The sequence below is a fragment of the Bicyclus anynana genome, chromosome 6, assembly GCF_947172395.1.
Source record: "Bicyclus anynana chromosome 6, ilBicAnyn1.1, whole genome shotgun sequence".
Taxonomy (NCBI): domain Eukaryota; kingdom Metazoa; phylum Arthropoda; class Insecta; order Lepidoptera; family Nymphalidae; genus Bicyclus; species Bicyclus anynana.
Genome location: NC_069088.1, coordinates 15,745,039 through 15,764,629, shown reverse-complemented (window position 1 = coordinate 15,764,629; position 19,591 = coordinate 15,745,039). Strand labels below are relative to the sequence as shown.

General features: G+C 34.8%; 1 protein-coding gene across 1 annotated transcript in view; it reads left to right on the top strand.

The window, feature by feature from the left end:
• LOC112046566 (nose resistant to fluoxetine protein 6) overlaps positions 1-19,591 on the top strand; it is a 33,528-nt gene that overhangs the window by 10,823 nt on the left and 3,114 nt on the right. The window contains exons 5-9 of the mRNA XM_024083254.2: positions 3,279-3,460; positions 7,065-7,207; positions 8,098-8,266; positions 12,092-12,285; positions 19,067-19,187. Coding sequence (XP_023939022.1) covers positions 3,279-3,460; positions 7,065-7,207; positions 8,098-8,266; positions 12,092-12,285; positions 19,067-19,187 — 809 coding nt within the window. The remainder of the gene's footprint in view (positions 1-3,278; positions 3,461-7,064; positions 7,208-8,097; positions 8,267-12,091; positions 12,286-19,066; positions 19,188-19,591) is intronic.

Here is a 19,591-nt window from a genome sequence, read left to right as displayed (position 1 = left end):
GATCAACAAAAAAGTCATATTTCAAGGAGGATTATTTTTTCCACACAAGATCATGACCTATAAGCTATAATCATTTGACGGCCTCCGTGGCGCAGTGGTATATTTGGTGGATTTACAAGACGGAGGTCCTGGGTTCGATCCCGCCCTGGCTGGTTGAGGTTTTCTTAATTGGTCCAGGTCTGACTAGTGGGAGGCTTTATTAAGTAGTTTGGTGGATGTGTAATTAAGAGTGGTGGTAATTTCTCTCTCACAAAGGCCCTTGTAAACTTGATCAATAAAAAATGTTGGGCAAATTTCGGATAGGTAAAATTAAATGTCGTAAAGTCGAATACGGCAGTCGATTTTTGGGTCGAGGAACTTTTGCCATTCCATATAAGAATACATTTAAATGCCAAAAGTTTGCCTGTATAATTATTTTATATTTGCCTAGAGGTATAGCCTGTGCCTATGTAGGTAATAAGGCTTATTTGAAATTTGCGCTTATCTAAATAAATTAGCCGTGATATTAAGCTTCTAAAATCTGTATTACCCTTATAGTAATTGATATTACCTGGAATAAAGGTCATAGCTTATTTGAGCTGCCCGGCATTGCCGAGCTTGGTAGATAAGCCGCGCTAACAATCATGTGAGGTATAAATTATAGCTAAATATAACAGTTTGTAGCGATAATAATATTTGTAGGAAAAGAAAGGCCTAACTAATTAGATAATTAAAAGCTATACCATTTTGCGTCGATTGCATGTGATCGACAAGATCTTATTCGCATAAAAACAATTTTATGGCATTCCAAAAAATATTTGGAATGTCATATTATTGTTTACTCTGGTAGGTATACTAATGAATCCCGCCAATCAGCTTTGAAGCAGCATTGTGAGACTTTAAAACCCTTCTCCTATAGGAGAAGAAGGCTTATATCTGTAGTGTAACCAACAAAATAGGTAATGGAAAACAAAGCAATCATTAAGTAATTTACAACTTGTTTCAAATATCTCATGTTTCATTGCGTATTTTGTTACGTAAAACTTCATGGAAGCTGATCCTCGAGCCAATTTACGTCAAACGATGATACTGTTTTAAAGTTTTAACAAGTAGCTATAACAAAATCGCGGTCCGCGTAAAAAACGGAGTAAATAAAGAAAACTCCTTTGTATCCTATTATGTACATAAAATGCGACCCCGTTTTTATCAACGGTGCTGGCGTCCCGCGAAATTTGTATTTACATAAATAAATTTGGAGGCCTCAAAAACCCTCAGTTACGAACTCGGGGCTCTTTTCTAAATCAACGAACGAAATAATTTATTATGTAAATTGGGAACGCCGACAGTTTTACGTCACATCGAGTTTTACGCTCGAGTTTTCTTGATATTTTTATTTTTGTTAGAGCGAAACTACTTTCGGCTTAGAGGTGCGTGCGGTGCCTTTACAGTGAGCGATAGCTTATGCATTGCGTCCGACTCCGATCCGAGACCCGACTGAAACGGCTAAATACAATGCTCAGGTTTTATTATCCCGATATTGGAAGCTAATAACGCAGAATAATAATAATAATAATCTATACTAATATTATAAAGCTGAAGAGTTTGTTTGTTTGTTTGATTGAACGCGCTAATATCAGGAACTACTGGTCCGATTTGAAAAATTCTTTCAGTGTTAGATAGCCCATTTGTCGAAGAAGACTATATTATCTCCGTATTCCTACGGGAACTAGAACCACGCGGGTGAAACCGCGCGGCGTCAGCTAGTAGTCGCACTTTGCTATAATAATTTAAAAACAATAGTCGTATCTCCGCACATTTTATGTTGTACGTTTCGTCTCATTATTTTATCCTAATCCTAAAGTTTTGTAATGCTAACTATATTTCGCAAGTCTTCTCCAAAATTCAATCTTAGTTAAAGTATTCTTCATCCATCATTCTTTGTACAACACTACTTGCACAAAGAGATGTAAAGACAAATTCGAACTCAAGTCAAGTAATATCAACTTCGGCTCAACGAATCTAGGCGAAATTATACCTACTACTTTTTATCCAGATGTTTCTACATGAACAGGATTTACGCAGTTTTGTTGTTATATTATGATGTCAGATTACAGTGAAGTATATTCAGGTGTAAGGAGGCAGTCGGTCGGTTTAAGATACGACATACGACACGACACAAGTCTGAGCCAGCAGTCTGAAGTGTGCGCTGCTCTTGTTACTATTCCGCGGGTCGCGAAGGACGAATGAAAAATAAATGAAACTCAAAAAAGATTCTGGCGGGTAAAGCGATTCGTTAACGAAATATCAAAGTCAAGGTGTCAATGGAATTAGGGCTTTATTTTCTATTGTGTTTCTATTATTTTCAATGAAAACTTATGATGGAATTTTTTGTCTGAAAATCAATCATCTATAACGATGAAGAAATAGAAACTTAAAGTTATTAATTAAGATAAAATTTTGTATTTTATGAGGTTTTGATATTTCATAATTTATTTTATTTTAAATTATGTATGGTTTGTTTAAAAAATATATTAACTAGATATATCTAAAAGCTTATTAATCAAATTTATTTTCATTAATTTAAGAACAAGTTAATTATAATTATTATTAGATGTGAAATGATTAGTGATTTATACTCTCAGTTTTTAATTTGGTTGTTAGTAAACAGTACTCATCAAGAGAGGCTGTTGTGTAGTACCTATTTTATATTTAAAAATGAGGACAAAAGGAAAATCATAAACGTTATCTATATTAAAATTAGATTGACACTTTCAAAAGTGCTTGTAAACTAAGAATAGGTACTTGAAATAACAAATAAATAATCTTTAACTCTGACTTTAATTATTGTAATTATATTCTGTGGTTGAAGTTATACATAGATAATTTTATTAGTACGTATTACCTAAAAACTATATGCGGTTACAAGATAATAAATTTAAATCGTTATATAATTATTTTTAAATGTTTTGTATTTTTAATTCATTTTATTTTTTGTTTGTTAATTTTATTGTATTTTGTAATCTTGTGTTTCTCTTCAGTAATTCTGTAAATAGTACCCGTAATTTTTTTATCATAATGCCTGGGAAGACGAATTGGCCAACTGTAATATCTTCCTGGGTACACTTTCTGTAAGTAAATAAAAAAATGGTAATATGATTTTACGAAAAGTAATAATCACCGAGCTTAATTCGCTTACCTAGATGGTAAATAGGTACACCTCCAATTTTGTTAGTAGGTAACTCCCACTTCAGATTGGTACTAAAGTTTTGTTAAAATATTTAATTATTTTGTTCCTACAGATGGATTCCTAAGTTCATTCTCCCTTTACAACACCCTCGGGAGGCTGGTAGCGCCGGCGAGCAGCGAAGAGATAGCCTGTATCCATGGTGTGAGAGCCATTGCCACGGTGGCATTGCTATTCGCACACAAGTTCCTGCCCATAGCCTTGACGCCGTACACCAACCGATTGAGGATCAGCGAGGTAGGTTTATTAAGCCCAAATATTTACCACTTTTTGTCTCAGGAACAAGTGGCAAATATTAGGGCAAGTGCTTGTGTGAAAAATAATAATCGGAAGAGTGACAAAACTTAAGGAAGACAACAGTTAGGCAGTTAGCATAAGGAAATGTTATGTGCTTCCGTGCTGACTCGGAAGTCAACGCTGCAAAGGGGAGGCTCTCGTCCTAACTTGACACCCAGAAATCCGAATGATTGAAAAATTGAATGAGCTTAAAAACCATAATATAAAAAACTTTATTGTTATTCAATGGCGAGGTAACCTTTGTCTGTGATCAAGCCCTGCACTAACCTACTGGGTATCGAACCCAGAACCTATCTATTGAGAACCACATACAACGAACTGCTCTAAAGAGATTGTCAAACTTTATTTAAGTATTTGAACATTTTTGTTCTCTAAATTCTGAAACCATTTTTTGTGTGCTTCTCAAAAGTTCCTTTTGCCATTTCCATCGGAGATTAAACCTATAAAAACAAAAACTCCTCCAATTTTTTTGGGTATGGATACAAAAAAAATATATATGCCTAGTACAACATACAAGTAAATAAAAAAAAAAACCAATAAAAGCTACATAGTATCGATTTAAATCCATTTATGGCCCAATTTCAAAACGCCTGTTCCGATAATTGAAGCAATTATGGATGAAATTAACACTGCCATAATAAACGACTAGGATTACAATTAGTAATTGCGTTATATCAGATAACCAAATTGTACAAAATTGTTTCTGGGTTTAATAAATTATTATGAACTAAATGCCCAGCTGTATATTCTAGGTATAGATGGATGTGGCGTGGTGTTTTGTGGTCTTACAAAAATCATACGAGTATGTCCAGGTGGCAGCAACGTCCATCGGCTGATAATGATGATTATGAAATAGTTATAATTCATATTATTTTATGAAAAATTACTCTTCCAAAATTAAAATAAACATTTATAACTTGAAATCTGGCGAGAGAATAAGTAAAGTGCTGGTGAAAATCTTGTAGATTGTACGAATAAGTATTCAAAAAATCTCGTGTCTCATGAGTATGACCACAAATCAAGAGGTTGTGCTCAGACTAATCTGAACAACTTCACCAATTCATGATTTGACCTCTGCCTCAGATTCCGGAGGGTATGGGTTCTGATCCGCTCCAAGGCATGCTATTCCAACTTTTCAGTTGGAGCATTTTAAGAAATTAAATATCACGTGTCTCAAACGGTGAAGGAAAACATCGTAAAGAAACCTGCGTACCAGAGAATTTTCTCTCATTTTCTCTTTCTTAATCCGCATTGGGCTAACGTGTTGGACTATTAGTCTAACCTTCATTCTGAGAGGAGACTCGAGCCCAGTAGTGAGCCGAATATGGGTTGATAACGAATTAATTTAATGTTATTTTTGTGTAAATCTGTAAGATATAAGAATAAATCGTAAAGTATTTCTTACCCTACACCCATGTTTTTGACGCGATTATAGAATTTTGAATGAAAGAAAATTAGGACAGGTTTTATTAAAATATTAAATTGTAATAGTTGTAAATATATATAGATTTTTAATAACGACGATTATACTTGCTAAGTGGTGTTTCAAAAGATTTTGTTTTTGCTAGATATCACTATATTTCTCGTGACTCCTCCCCAAAAATACTATTGGATAAAAAAAAAACAAAAAATAATTTATTTTGTAGTGTGACAAGTTTATAAGATTCTCTTATAATATCCACTATATTGAACATTGCTTGGAAGCAATAAATAACGATGGGCCATAGATCGGCGAGCGAACACGTGTTGTTTATTAGAACTGGCATATTTCCAATTCAGTCAACTTTATGAAATTGTACACTCAACGCTTGAGTTACGGCTTTTACTTATACCTACTCATCAAATGGATAAACCGATTAGCGGAGGAAATTCTAAATGTGATGAAAACAGCACTTTTTAATTGGAACCAACATTTTAAACAATAATAATTTCGTGTAGTAGGTACATGGAATAAGAGTCCGAAATATATCGATATATCCAACGAGGCACATTTACTTATACATAGAAGATTAGCGATCTCTTTCAGAAAATTCTTGTTTATTTGTAGGTGCTCTAGAATTATGAGAGAAAATTCAGTGTCAATTGAATTCGTAAATATTTGCTGAGAATATTAAACAGGCGCTCGTTACTTAAAGAAACGTTTAATTTCTGAAACTTTAATAATAAAATGGCGAATCTTTTGCTAGATAAATTTTGCGTCCACCTATTTCCGATTTCCTAAATATTGTATTTATTGTATGCAATAATAACCAGTGCACAGTAAAACTAACTGTGGTTTGTGTTGCACTATGGTTAGGCTTAATTTCAATGTGTTGTTTGTTGAATAATAAATAATAATAATAATAATTTATTTAAATTTAGTTTTGACGGCCAATTTACAGTTTAATTACATAATTTATAAAGAACTCATACAGTCAAAGGTTGTTTGATCAAAATAGAAATAATTAATAGAGATAACAGAAAGTTTTAAGTACACAGAGTCGTATATAATAATTTTGTGAAATCAAGTTTACTAAAAGCTGAAAGTAAATCTTGTTTTAATCATTTTAATAAGTAATATTATTTCTAACTAGTTTTTGCCGTTAGTTTAATATTCTAATTAGTTTAATAATTAGATAAATAAATTAGCTTGAAAAGATTTCGCTGTTCACGGAGAATAAAATTGTAATTGCAAAAAGCTAATTTTGAAGGAAAAATAAAAAACATAATTTTGGCGATTGTTGACAAAGTAATAGACTTAGATAAAAATGAGAATGCTTGAATAAAATCAAATTTTTATAGCTTTTGTTAAGCATAATTGACAAAAGCCTAGATAATAAATTATATTTTCAATTTCATATTAAATGTCCATTACTATTTTATTCGCCGTACAGTCTAACCGGAATCCAATATTGTACTCTGCACTTACCGTAAAAAAACTGTATGACTGTTTACCGTACTAAGAAGTAGGAATACATTATGATAATATTATATTACCATTTTTTTCTCATACTTTCATGCCAGTGACTATATCTTGGAATACTATTGTAATATCTTGTAACTTCGTTAATAACTGCATACAAATTATTAAAAACAATTGAGCAGATGTATTAATATCTATAGATCACAAAAACAAAATAATAATAATAAAATACGTGTTAATGGCAGTTAGCATTTATTCTCCGGGAACGGCGATTAGTTATTTACGTCAGGCTAGAACATGACGGTAAGTATTGCCCGAGCAATACGTAGTCCTACAGTCTTAGCCTCTTTACAATTGCATATTTTATGTGAAATTAAAGCCCCCCCACTCTCCAGGTAGGGCCCCAATTCTGTCTTAAATCTTAAGCTACGAGTGTATATATACTCAGAGGTACAATTATCCACCCACTTTAATATGCGCGAGTATACTAAAATGGGTGGATAATTGTGCCTCTAAGTATAGGTATAGCAAAAGTTTCCAGCTTGCCTTATATACCAACCAAATAAAAATGTTCGCCAGCTCTTGGAATAATTTGCAAGTCAAGAATAAGTTTGAATATTTAGCAATTGTTTTGGTTTCCAGATAGTGACGTCTCCACTATTATCATGGTGCAGAGCGGGATGGATGTTCACCGATTGCTTCCTCCTCATCAGTGGCACGCTCACGTCTTACCGGAAGTCTACGAGCGATACGATAGCGGCAAAACTACTGTCGAGATATTTCAGGTAAATTAAAAAATATCGAGACACGCGGCCGCGTGTCAGTCGAATTCTAAAAGTCTAGAATCAGACTCAGTGATTAATGTAGGTATAACAATAATTAGTGTTGGCTTTAATAAGATAATAATAATAATTACTCTTTGGTTTTTATTTGATGACGAAATAAAATCTAACAATCTTAAAATTTTAATTTAAAGAAAGATTAATTTTAAAGTTGCATAAGAATTGACTTAAAAGATAATGTAGTGGCTTCTTCGTGATAAGAAAAGAAACATGTGAAGCAGAACAGAAGATGGGAATAATATAATGACCTATAAGTAGGAGGAGCAACGAGGTAGAAGCACAGAAAACATATGGTAGAAGATAACTCGTGATAGGGTAATATAGATAATCGCCGAATTGGATGCGTCTGGAGGATAAAAAATATTTAAATAATTTAAAAAAAATGTATATATGAAAGTATAACTTAATAGTTAAGTTAACTTAATTGTTAAACAGTTATCAACAATGATGATCAATAAAACTATGACAAAAACCTTTGCTTCATATTGACGCACGTAGCGTCCTATTATACTCCGTTGATAAATATGGTGATTTTCCATACAATTAAGATCATGTGGGTTATCTTATTGTATCAACTAGTAATACAAATAACAGTTATAAGTTTTTCTTCCATTGCCCACCAAGCGGTAACTAGCCACGGCCGAAGTCTCCCACCAGTCAGACCTGGACCCATCAAGAAAACCTCAATCAGCCCAGCCGGGGATCGAACCCAGGACCTCCGTCTTGTAAATCAAACGTACATACCATTGCGCCACGGAGGCCGTCAAATGAAGCTTTTCTCAATTTTCATTACAATAAAGACATTTTATCATATTTGGTAATTTCTTTTTCAGATTAACACCAGCTTTACTAGCCGTGGTGTTGTTCTATGCCTACATTTGGGACAATATCTCTTCTGGGCCGATGTGGGGTACCTTGGTGACGAAGAACGCAGAGCTCTGCCAACAGGGCTGGTGGTGGAACATGCTGTATGTGCAGAATTACTTCGGTATTGAGGAAATGGTGAGATATATCGAACTAGCGGACGACTTCGTCAGCCCTTAGACCTCCTTAATCCGGCCCTCTCGCAAAGCCCGTTATTATCAGACCTCTACTATCTATAAACTACCTCCCTGCCAAATTTCATCTTTGTACATCAAGCGGTTTTAGAGATCTCGTGATGAATGACCTATCGCATATTATGTATTTAGATTGAGATTCAAACCTGCAATGTACGAGTATGTTATGCCTTTTTATTATATACTAGCGGACCCGGTCAAGCTTCGTTTTGACATAAGTGCACTTATTCTTTATCCCTACTCTACCCTTCTATACCTCTACCTCTACCCTACCCCTACCCCTACCCTACCCCTACCGCTTGACTCTTAAACGTTTGTATGGGAAATAGAAAAGGGTAGTTTTAGGGTTTTCCCGGAAATTATTTGATTTTTTCTCACCTTTTAAACCTTCCCTATACCTACCTCCACGAACATTTCAAGACCAAGATAAGATAAATCCGTTAAGCCGTTCTCGAGTTTTAGCGAGACTAACGAACAGAAATTCATTTTTATATATATAGATAAAGAACTTGCACTGCTCTAACTATTTAAAAAAACAAATTATGAAATAATGTATTACTCTTTGGCACACGTAACCGAGAAAAGGTAATTAATAAAATGGGTCGATAACAAGAATTTATTTTCGAAGAAAATTTTCATTAATTACAAGTAGCTGTAACTTAGCGATGTGACTTTACTATTTTATTTTTGAAGGAGGCTTAATTTCTTGGACTGTTCAAATATTCACAGAATATAGAAAATTCTTAGCTAAAGGGAGTTTAGTATGAGTATGAGAATACACTAAGAACTCAATATTTCAATTTATATATTCAGGTCATTTGTTGCTAAAATTTTTTAATCATAATAACAAAAATAAGAAAATCCTCAGGTATCCTCGCGATGGTTCCTTCACCGTTTGAGACACGTGATATTTAATTTCTTAAAAAGCACATAACTGAAAAGTTGGAGGTGCATGCCCCGGACCGGATTCGAACCCATGCCCTCCGGATTCAGAGGCAGAGGTCATATCCACTGGGCTATGACGGCTATACTACCACTAAGGACTTAATTTAACTAAGCTAGGTTATTTGTTTATTTATTATAACTCTGTTATAATTCGTTTGAGACACACGTGACATTTCTTAAAATGCACGTAATTGTAAAGTTGGAGGTGCAAGCCCCGGACTACGCCCTTCGAATCGAAGGTAGTTAAAGTCTATACACTAGGCTATGATGATATATATGATATGAACTTGGTGACGCAATATTAAAAAAATAGTAAAATATCCCAGACGAATCTGTCAAGCAGAGATTATTTAAAAAAGTAGAAGGTGCACTTTTGAAAATCTAGGTCTGTGCTATTTCAGTAAATAAAGCGAGGGAAATCGCGCCGCAAATATGTTCGGCGGTCCCGACGAAACGAGTGGAATAAGTTAGGAGCGAATTTAAATATCCTCGTTCGTATGAATGAAGTTCCCGAGTACTTACTGCATTTCCGAGTTTTTGCACTATTTGCATACTTTAACTTGCTAGGTGATGAAGTATTTCAATTAAACAGCTTTTGTTTTCAAACTGTACAAGAGTTTTTCATATTAAAACTCTACATGTAATCGTATAGTAAATTAATATGGTTTATGGTAACTATTTTTATATTTATTAGTAATTAGCTTAGAATTATCAATATTCTGTGAATATTCTAAACAGTCAAAGAAATTAAGCCTTCTTCAAAAATAAAATAGTAAAGTCACATCTTTATATATAACATAATATGGGTTATATATAAAGATAGAGAGCATATGGGTTGCTAATGATAATAATGATGATGTTGGTCCAGTACTTAGTACACTCTTAAAATATTGTGAGAAAAACTAACCGAAGAAAACAATCTTGTTGTAATAATAATTTATTAAGTTTTATATTTAAAAGTGCTTTGTAACCTCTAAAAAAGCCGCTACTTAACGAAATGCGATTGAGAGTTAGCGTGCCCTTGATAAAATTAATTTTTAATCTTGATTAATTTTTTAGGTAGGCGCCATTGTACTTTGAAATGTTTGTTGCTTAATTTGAATGGACAGGATAAATTCCGCTGATTGTGCCGATCAAAATTTGTATTAATGTGTGACTTTGGTTAAAAAATCCAATTAAGTTTCAAGGTTTTTGTTGTTTATGGCACACACGTGGAAAACGATAGTAGTCGTCATCATTATAAACCCATATTTGGCTCACTACTGAGCTCGAGTCCCCTCTCATTCTGAGTTGAGGCCTTTTTTTAGGTTATGCCACATTCTTACAGGGCATTCTTTAGTGCTCCACTCTTTGAGTGGACAGTTAAGCCATAATATGTTATAATTTTGATTTAATGTGATGTGGCATTACTTAAAAATAAAGATCTTTTCTTTCTTCTTTCTTTCTTTCTGGCCGAATGCGGATTGGCAGACTTCACAGACGTAGAGAATTAAGAAAATTCTCAAGTATGCAGGTTTCCTTACGATATTTTTCTTTCACCGTTTGAGGCCTAAGTTTTTAGACGGCCTTCGTGGCGCAGTGGTATGCGCGGTGGATTTTCAAAACGGAGGTCCTGGGTTCGATCCCCGGCTGGCCAGATTAAGATTTTCTTAATCGGTCCAAGTCTGGCTGGTGGGAGGCTTCAGCTATGGCTAGTTACCAACCTACCGGTAAAGCCGTACCGCCGAGCGATTTAGCGTTACGGTACGATGTTGAGTAGAAACCGAAAGGGGTATGTATGGATTTTCATCCTCCTCCTAACAAGTTAACCCGCTTCCATCTTAGACTGCATCATCACTTGAGATTCACCATCAGGTGAGATTGTAGTCAAGGCCTACTTGTAAAGAATAAAAAAAAGTATTTATGTAATGTGAGTAAGCTATGTACTCGTAGGTATTTTATGTTTAGTGTAACAAGATGAACCATAAGATCTTAAGGGGCAAATTAACGTAAATAACGTAACCTGGGAACATCACACTCAAAACACGTCCTACTCAGCGTTGTCTAACACCTGTATTCCTCAGGTGTTTTACTAAGGTGTCAATCCATCAACACCTTACTATTGAGTACGAGTGCTCTGACAATGATAAGGGTTAGGACATATTCCGTTATCCTGATCAAGTGCAGATTGGCAGCATCTTGAACATTATTGAGATCTCAAGTATGCAGTTTTCCGAAGTTTTTTAGAGATTTTGGGTTTAAGAACCCTTGACGGTGGACATATAAAGGTGCTGCAGCACTAGACAGAGCTGGATCTGTTGCTTTAACTAATATCAGCCGACTTAATCACATCCTGATAGGCCTCCTGATAGGCCTGATAGGTCTTCTGAGAGGCCTTTTAATAGGCCTCCTGATAGAAGTAGGCATTTTGATCTTAGACTTCTTCAATGCAGGTTGGTGGAATTAGGGTTTTAATGCTCGAGGCGTCCACTGATTCGCATCGTATGTATCGGACGCATCGCCTTAAACGGGTTTCAGTATTCTTTGTTTATAAAGTCATACAAGTGCATCCACTGATCCACATCGTGCGGATCGATCAAACGGATTTTATCTACCGTAAAATAAAAATCCGTACAATGCATCCGATACATACGACGACTATCTATCTGTGGTATCTGTAGACGCCTACCATTAACGTGCTCTGAGAGGCAGGGGTATACCACCATTTATCAAGTTTCTTTCTGCAATCCCTATTGCTATATTCCGATGCACGGGGAATTAACACCACTTCCCAAATTGCAACTCATCTTACTGTACGATTATTAAAAAAATCATTATATTCCAGTGTGCACCCCAAACCCACCACATGGCGATAGACTTCCAGCTGACGATCCTCGGCGGGATACTGGTGTGGGCGATTCAGTCTGAGGTGCCATTCTCTGGCACCGTGACCCAGTTGCTGCACCTCCTCGCTGCGTACTCCAGATACACCACCTTCAGAGACCACCGGCTCACGGCATTGGCTTACCAGGGGGTTAGGTATGTGTAACAAGCAGTTCTATGTAGGTATAGTTAGGTTACCCATCATCAACATTATTCACAACCTATACCAATCAGTGGACGTGATAGCCCAGTGGATATGACCTCTGCCTCTGATTTCGGAGGGTGTGGGTTCGAATACGGTCTGAGGAATCCACCTCAAACTTTTCACTTGTGTGCATTTTAAGAAATTAAATATCACGTGTCTCAAACGGTGAAGGAAAAATATCGTGAGGAAACCTGCATACCTGAAAATTCTCGTGCGAATGAGGGCTCAGCGTATTTTGTTTATACATGTTTGAAGTGCACACTACTATGTATCTCTTTTTTTTAATAAAAAGAATATTTGCCATATTTTTTATAATATGGCCAATATTTCCATTCCCCTCTAACTAGTCGGGAAAGACTGTATTAGGAGTGGGTACGACAATAGACCAACGGGTCGGAGATCGAACCACCACCCTTCGGTGATGAGTCCGACCGCTCTTACCGTTGAACTATTGAGGCTCTGTTCTGTTATATTTATTTTTCTTCCACATCATACTCGTATTTTACATCTTTTCTTTGATAAGTAACTATTATTTTACACGTGTATCTAAAATAAGTTTGAATGAATTTAAACTTTAAAATAAAGTTGTTTAAATCCATTTTCGCCTGCCGCTATTATCAATCGATTCTCGACAACGATACATCGATTATGAACCCGGAATCCATAACTTACAGCTGTACAACGTTAATGCGATAAATTAATATCACGATACAAAGTGTAAAACAAAACAAAGGTATTTCCCGATAATTTGCAAGGCAAATACAATACTTGTATAATAACATTTTAGGCAATGTTCGGACATTTTGGTACTGATTAGCATTGGATACTACTTTAATTAATAGAACCAGTATAGGCACGACGCGAACTATACGTATAAGCTTTGCATTATTATTATGGGCCTCATGTGATTTGTTTGGTGGATAAAAGGCTCTATAGGAATCTTTGTTTGGGGATTTCGCTATTTTTGTAGGTTTGAACTATACAAAATTTTGTTTTTCAATAAATTAAATAAGAAAGGAAAGCTTGTTGTAAAATTTTCAATAGCAAGTTTCACTTTAGACAAATAAGATAACATTTTGTGTAACAAGTGTAAAAACAGCAATTTTTGCTGAAGAAGGAAAAAATATAGGATTCTCTTCCAAGTAATTAACCGACTTCAAAAAGGAGGAGGTTCTCAATTCGGCCGGTATTTTTTTATTTTTTTTTATGTATGTACACCGATTACTCAAAGACGCCTGGACCGATTTCAAAAATTCTTTTTTTGTTTGAAGCGGTATAGTCCCCATTTGGTCCCATTGCCATCATGTCAAGATCTGATGATGGATCTGTATGGGTGTCTAGTGAGTTCGTATTCATTTTCCATTTAGTACTTTTAAGCACTACAATTTCATGAAGGTTTGAAATCGATCTGATGATGGATCTGAAGGGAACTCCTTAACAGTTTACAGTAACTACCTTGTGTTTGGCCTTGATTAATTCGTATTAATGAGAACTTTCTACCTAGATGAGTTGTGTCTCTTAAAAGGGGTCTGATGATGAAGACTAAGGTCAATTAAGGGAACCCCTTAATGGTTTACGGTAGCTACCTTGTGCTTGGGCTTGATTAATCTGTATTGCTGAGAATTTTGTACCAAGATGGGTTGTGACTGTCATTAGGGGTCTGATGTATTCGTTTGAGATAAAATTTTACACTAAAAATGGAAAAATAATAAAAATTTTAATAAAAAAAATACAACCAACTTCAAAACCTAAAAACGTACCCACTAAACTAAAAAGTGAAAAATAACATCATAATATGTTCTACCTGCTGATCAGTATGAAGGCGGTGCTTAGCCGGTGTTGTCTTAATTTAAGCCATTTCTGACAGGACCACATGAAACAACACTGTCTGCAAAATCTAAATCTATAAGATATTCTCACATGGCTTGAATTAATACATTACCGGCTTAGCACCGCCTTCATACTGATCAGCAGGTAGAACATATTATGATGTTATTTTTCACTTTTTAGTTTAGTGGGTACGTTTTTAGGTTTTGAAGTCGGTTGTATTTTTTTTTGTTAAATTTTTTTTTCAGTAAAAATTTTAGTGCGAAGAGCTGTTGGTGTCGGTTATTTTGTCATCAAAATGGTGATCTTTTAAGAGTCTAGTAAATATTATCTATAACTTTAAGATCGCCAACCCGCATAGTAGTAGCGTGGTGGATCTATGTTCCATATCCCATCTATACTAATATATAAAGCTGAGGAGTTTGATTGAACGCGCTAATCTCGGGAACTACTGGTCCGATTTGAAAAATTCTTTCAGTATTAGATAGCCCATTCATCGAGGAAGGCTATAGACTATATAAACTAAACTAAAAAAGGATAAACCTGTCTGAGTTTGTTGTGGGCTCTTCTCGGACCAAGGCGCGTTTGGAACCCTCGTAAGTTTAATTTTAAGTTTTCCAATAATTATTATCACCATTATCTTAAGTTTAATATTATTACCTGACGTTTCGAAAGAGCTTGTAAACTTAGCCTATTTGAAATAAGTGAATTTTGATTTTGACTTTATTATGCCCGTAATCTACGGGAACAAGAACCTCGCAGGTGAATCCTCGCGGCATCATCTAGTCTCCTATAAGGAAGGAGGTCTGGCCCTGTAGAATGCTTTTAAATTAGCTGATAAGTTACAATGATAAGACCTGCTATTTGAGAGGAAATAATCATGCCTCACTGCAGGTTTCAGGGGTTAATATAATTATTAATGTATGTATAGCTCACAGCAGGAAACGGCTGGCTTCGATCATTCAGGAGTTGTGACTGGGTTTGTGGAACATAACGTTAATGGTTTTACTCCAAATTAACTTCATTATCAGCAATATTTAATAGCCCATACCAAATGTTTAGTTAGGAGTAGTTTTTTCATCGTTCAATTTATTTTTCATTATTATCTTGACAATAAATATATTAAATTATACACCGAAAGCTTCCTTATATGTCACTCTATAATGGTGAAAAATAAAATAATATCACGTGATTCAAACAGTGAAGGAAAAACATCATTGCATACCTGAGGTTTTTCTTTATTTTTTGTTGTAATTGTGAAGTCTGCCAGATATGGGTCATCAAAGATTTATGAAAAGCGCATGTTATTCCTTTTATTAGTGAGCTACTTGCGAACATACATACAAACAAACACTAGGTTTGAATAGGTATATTGAATTTTATATTAAATATTCTGGTAAATAAAGTCAATATAACTAATTCATATGTAAAAAATAAAGATTGTCTGGATGTTTGCAAAATGAATAATATTAGGTACAAAATCTACTAAAAATCTTTTATCGTAATTAGATGAAAATTCATACATTTTTAGCTTCCTCAGTCAGTCATTTTTCAATATCTGAACAATACACATAAACACACAAAAAACAAAGATATTTGTAATTTTGTCTGAACGCCCATATTAAAATCATTAACATCAACGACGAATAATTTGATCATTATGATCAACGACGTCATAAATTCGTGCCATTTTGTATGGGACGTTTTTCAGGGATCCGTGACAGTGCCTCAAATCTGACCCTTTAAATCTTAGTAGCTCTAAAACAATAATGATCACAAATATCCTGTTAGTTTTAGAAAATTATTTTACATACTCCTAATTAATATACAATTACAAAAAAAAAAACTGTCATCATCCCTATTAAACGCAGCGGACGACTTTGTTTCATAAATCAAAATCCGGTTTTAATAATAATAATAATAATAATTTATTTGCCAAATTGTGGGTTACAAATAGATCTTACAATAATGGTATGATTTCCAACACAATTTACCGAGTAAGTCAGCGTGCAAATTTTTAGCAATATTTTACAATAGTACTTATATTATACACATTAATTAAAAATTATTCACAAGAAAAAATATTTAATTCAAAAATTAGATATAAAGAATGAAAATAGCGACTGAGGAAAATATAAAATAAATGTCAAAATGTCAATAAGTCAATTTGCAGTAGTAATTATTATCGATAATACATTGAAGAACATATGTAATTTGAATTATCAGTAACTAGCCGACGCCGCGCGGTTTCACCCGCGTGGTTCCTGTTCCCGTAGGAATATGAGGATAATGTATAGCCTATAGCCTTCGTCGATAAATGGGCTATCTAACACTGAAAGAATTTTTGAAATCGGACCAGTAGTTCCTGAGATTAGCGCGTTCAATCAAACAAACAAACAAACAAACAAACTCTTCAGCTTTATAATATTAGTATAGATTCAGCTAAAATTAAAAAAATCTTTCGTAGAGTAAAAACAATGAAATAATAACCACTCGTGTAATTTACGTTTAAATGCAGGAAAAGTCAATTCTGTGATCGAACTTGGAACTTCATTATATATTTAGAGAATCCTGTTACACTTTTGTATTAGCACACATATTATTTCGTTTATTACAGATAGTTATCATTATTAAAATTTAGAACTGTAGCACGGAAATTACAGATTAAATGCAATATACCTTACCTAGAATGTTTGCAATATGCTGGAAGCGAATTTATAGCTGTTGAGTAATTAATAAAATGGCACGCCGCACATTTTTATGGCTAATTATATTATAATAATCACGAATGGCATAAAATTTGCATATTAGGTAGTTGCGTTAGGTAGTTGTCTTGTCATCAATGATTTTATTGCTGTGTTAATTAAGCCCGATTTGTAGTGTTTTTTTAATTTAATTCACTTGGTATAGTGGTTGGTAAATTTTGAAGTGGGAGACCATGGGTTTGTCTTCTTTCTGAGTTGTAGTACCGTTACAACCTTTGTCAGTAATCGGTCGGGACGCGAAAACGGCGTGACGCTGATGGGGCTATTTCTTTTTTATTTGGTAAATGATGTATGAAAAAGTATCCTATAACCTTTTCCGTATTAATGTCTTAAACCGTGTCAAATTTTATTTGAATTCATTCAGTAATTTCAGCATGATGCCAGAATAACAAAAAAACACGGACAGACAGACAGACAGACAGAAAAAATATATTATATATCGATTATATAATGCCTCCCAACAATTTTTTTTAAAATATCTTCAATGTACAGAACCAGCAACTGTTTTATTATAAGTATAGATATAGATATTCTTTTAGCAATACAAAACCACGTTAATTGTGAGGCTATATATTTTAACCCTGTACACCAACGATAACAAGAACTACGCGGGTGAAACCGCGGGCGTCTGCTAGTATGGAATACAAAGGAAATATCTAACCCTAAATAAAATGCACATGTGTAAACGCACCCTAACTTAGCCTTAACACTGACCTTAAAGTTGTTTAAATCATATTATGTGTTGAATGTTTATACAGAAACAGATGTCGAAAGGGTCTGGTGGTAAAGTATAAACATTTCAAGTCTTTTTCTATAAAAATCTACATAATTGTATGTATGTAAGACACAAAAAATTATTATGGAATCCTGCTCATTTGAACTTTCCGATCACAAGAACAAAGAAAAAAAAAATTAAAAATCCGTTTTTAAATTATCCATGTAATATTAATTTAATCGTGCTTTTTGATCTTTATATAAAAATAAATAAAGGTCAGCCGCCCAGTTACAATACGAACTTACAATAATTTTATTTTAGGACCTTTATAAAACAAGCTATTTTGTGACAGTGATTTTCCGGAAATATGATTTCTTTTTAAACCTTATATCAAGTTTCATCATTATCGACCCATATTCGGCTCACTGCTGAGCTCGAGTCTCCTCTCAGAATGACGGGTTAGGCCAATAGACCACCACGCTAGTCCAATGCGGATTGGCAGACTTCACATACGCAGAGAATTAAGAAAATTATCTGGTATGCAGGTTTCCTCACGATGTATTTCCTTCACCGTTTGATACACGTGCTATTTAATTTCTTAAAATGCACACAACTAAAATGTTGGAAGTATGCATGCTCCGGAACGGACTCGAATCCACGCCCTCCAGAATCGGAGGCAGAAGTCGTATCCACTGGGCTATGTTGGACACTTTACAAATATGATGCCTAGTTAAATTGCGACCAAACACATTTTTCATACAAAATCTAGGAATTCATGAACTTGATCAAAGGCAACCTAATACAGTTAAATTAGGCGTAAATTAAGCTTTCATGCTTGCTTATGCTAAGCTTGACATATTATACGACTAAAGAACTGATGAGGGAATATAAATAACATTACTCAACTCTTTATATCTGGCAACACCACAGTTGCAGTGTGAAAGAAAATGACTACTTTTTGAATTCTTTTGAGTATATTCTATTAACTAGTGTTCGATTTTTCTTTAATTAACCAACGATAATTTAATACTGTTCGGCTGCAATTAAACTAGGCAACCTATGTGCAATATATTAATTAGGATAATTGATGGAAAATAAATGATAGAAAATATTGACAACGAATTGCAATTTAAATTAAATTAACACGTTCGTTGCGGCACTGAGTTTTCTGTACGGTGTTCCTCTGGTGCGGTACTAGGTTTTTTAACCTCATACTAGAACTTCATATACGAGGTCAATTGACCTCGCGCCACAGCGAACATGTTAAATAACAGATGAGGGTATATATTTCATATACCGGATCTCGTACTACATAAGATTCGTCCCCTGGTCTAAGCCCCATATTACATCTCCTACAAAGAGGTAGGCCATGAACTATGGGCCATTAAAATAGCTTAATGTATAATGAAGATGACTCTTTTTCAGTGTCAGTCAACTGTACAGGACAGGCCGTTTGAGTTACACATCTATCTTACACCGATGTTCGCCTTACTTGATCGGACTCAGTTTGGGACTTGCGCTGAGGAAGAAGTCGGGGATATCAAAGGTATAGTATTTTTTTATGTATAATACTTGTGGACGGCCTTTGTAGCGTAGTGGTATGCGCGGTGGATTTACAAGACAGAGGTCCTGGGTTCGATGGAGGTTTTCTTAATTGGTCCAGGTCTGGTTGGTGGGAGGCTTCGGCCGTGGCTAGTTAGCGTTCCGGTACGATGTCGTGTAGAAACCGAAAGAGGTGTGGATTTTCATCCTCCTCCTAACAACCGCCCGCTTACATCTTCGATTGCATCATCACTTATCATTAGGTGAGATTGTAGTCAAGGGCTAATTTGTAAATAATAAAAAAAATGGACGTCCGCGATTTCATGCGCGTGCAATTTTGTTTTTCACAAGTCCCGCGGGAACCATGGATTTTTCAGGGATAAAAATTAACTTTTAAATCGGAATTTT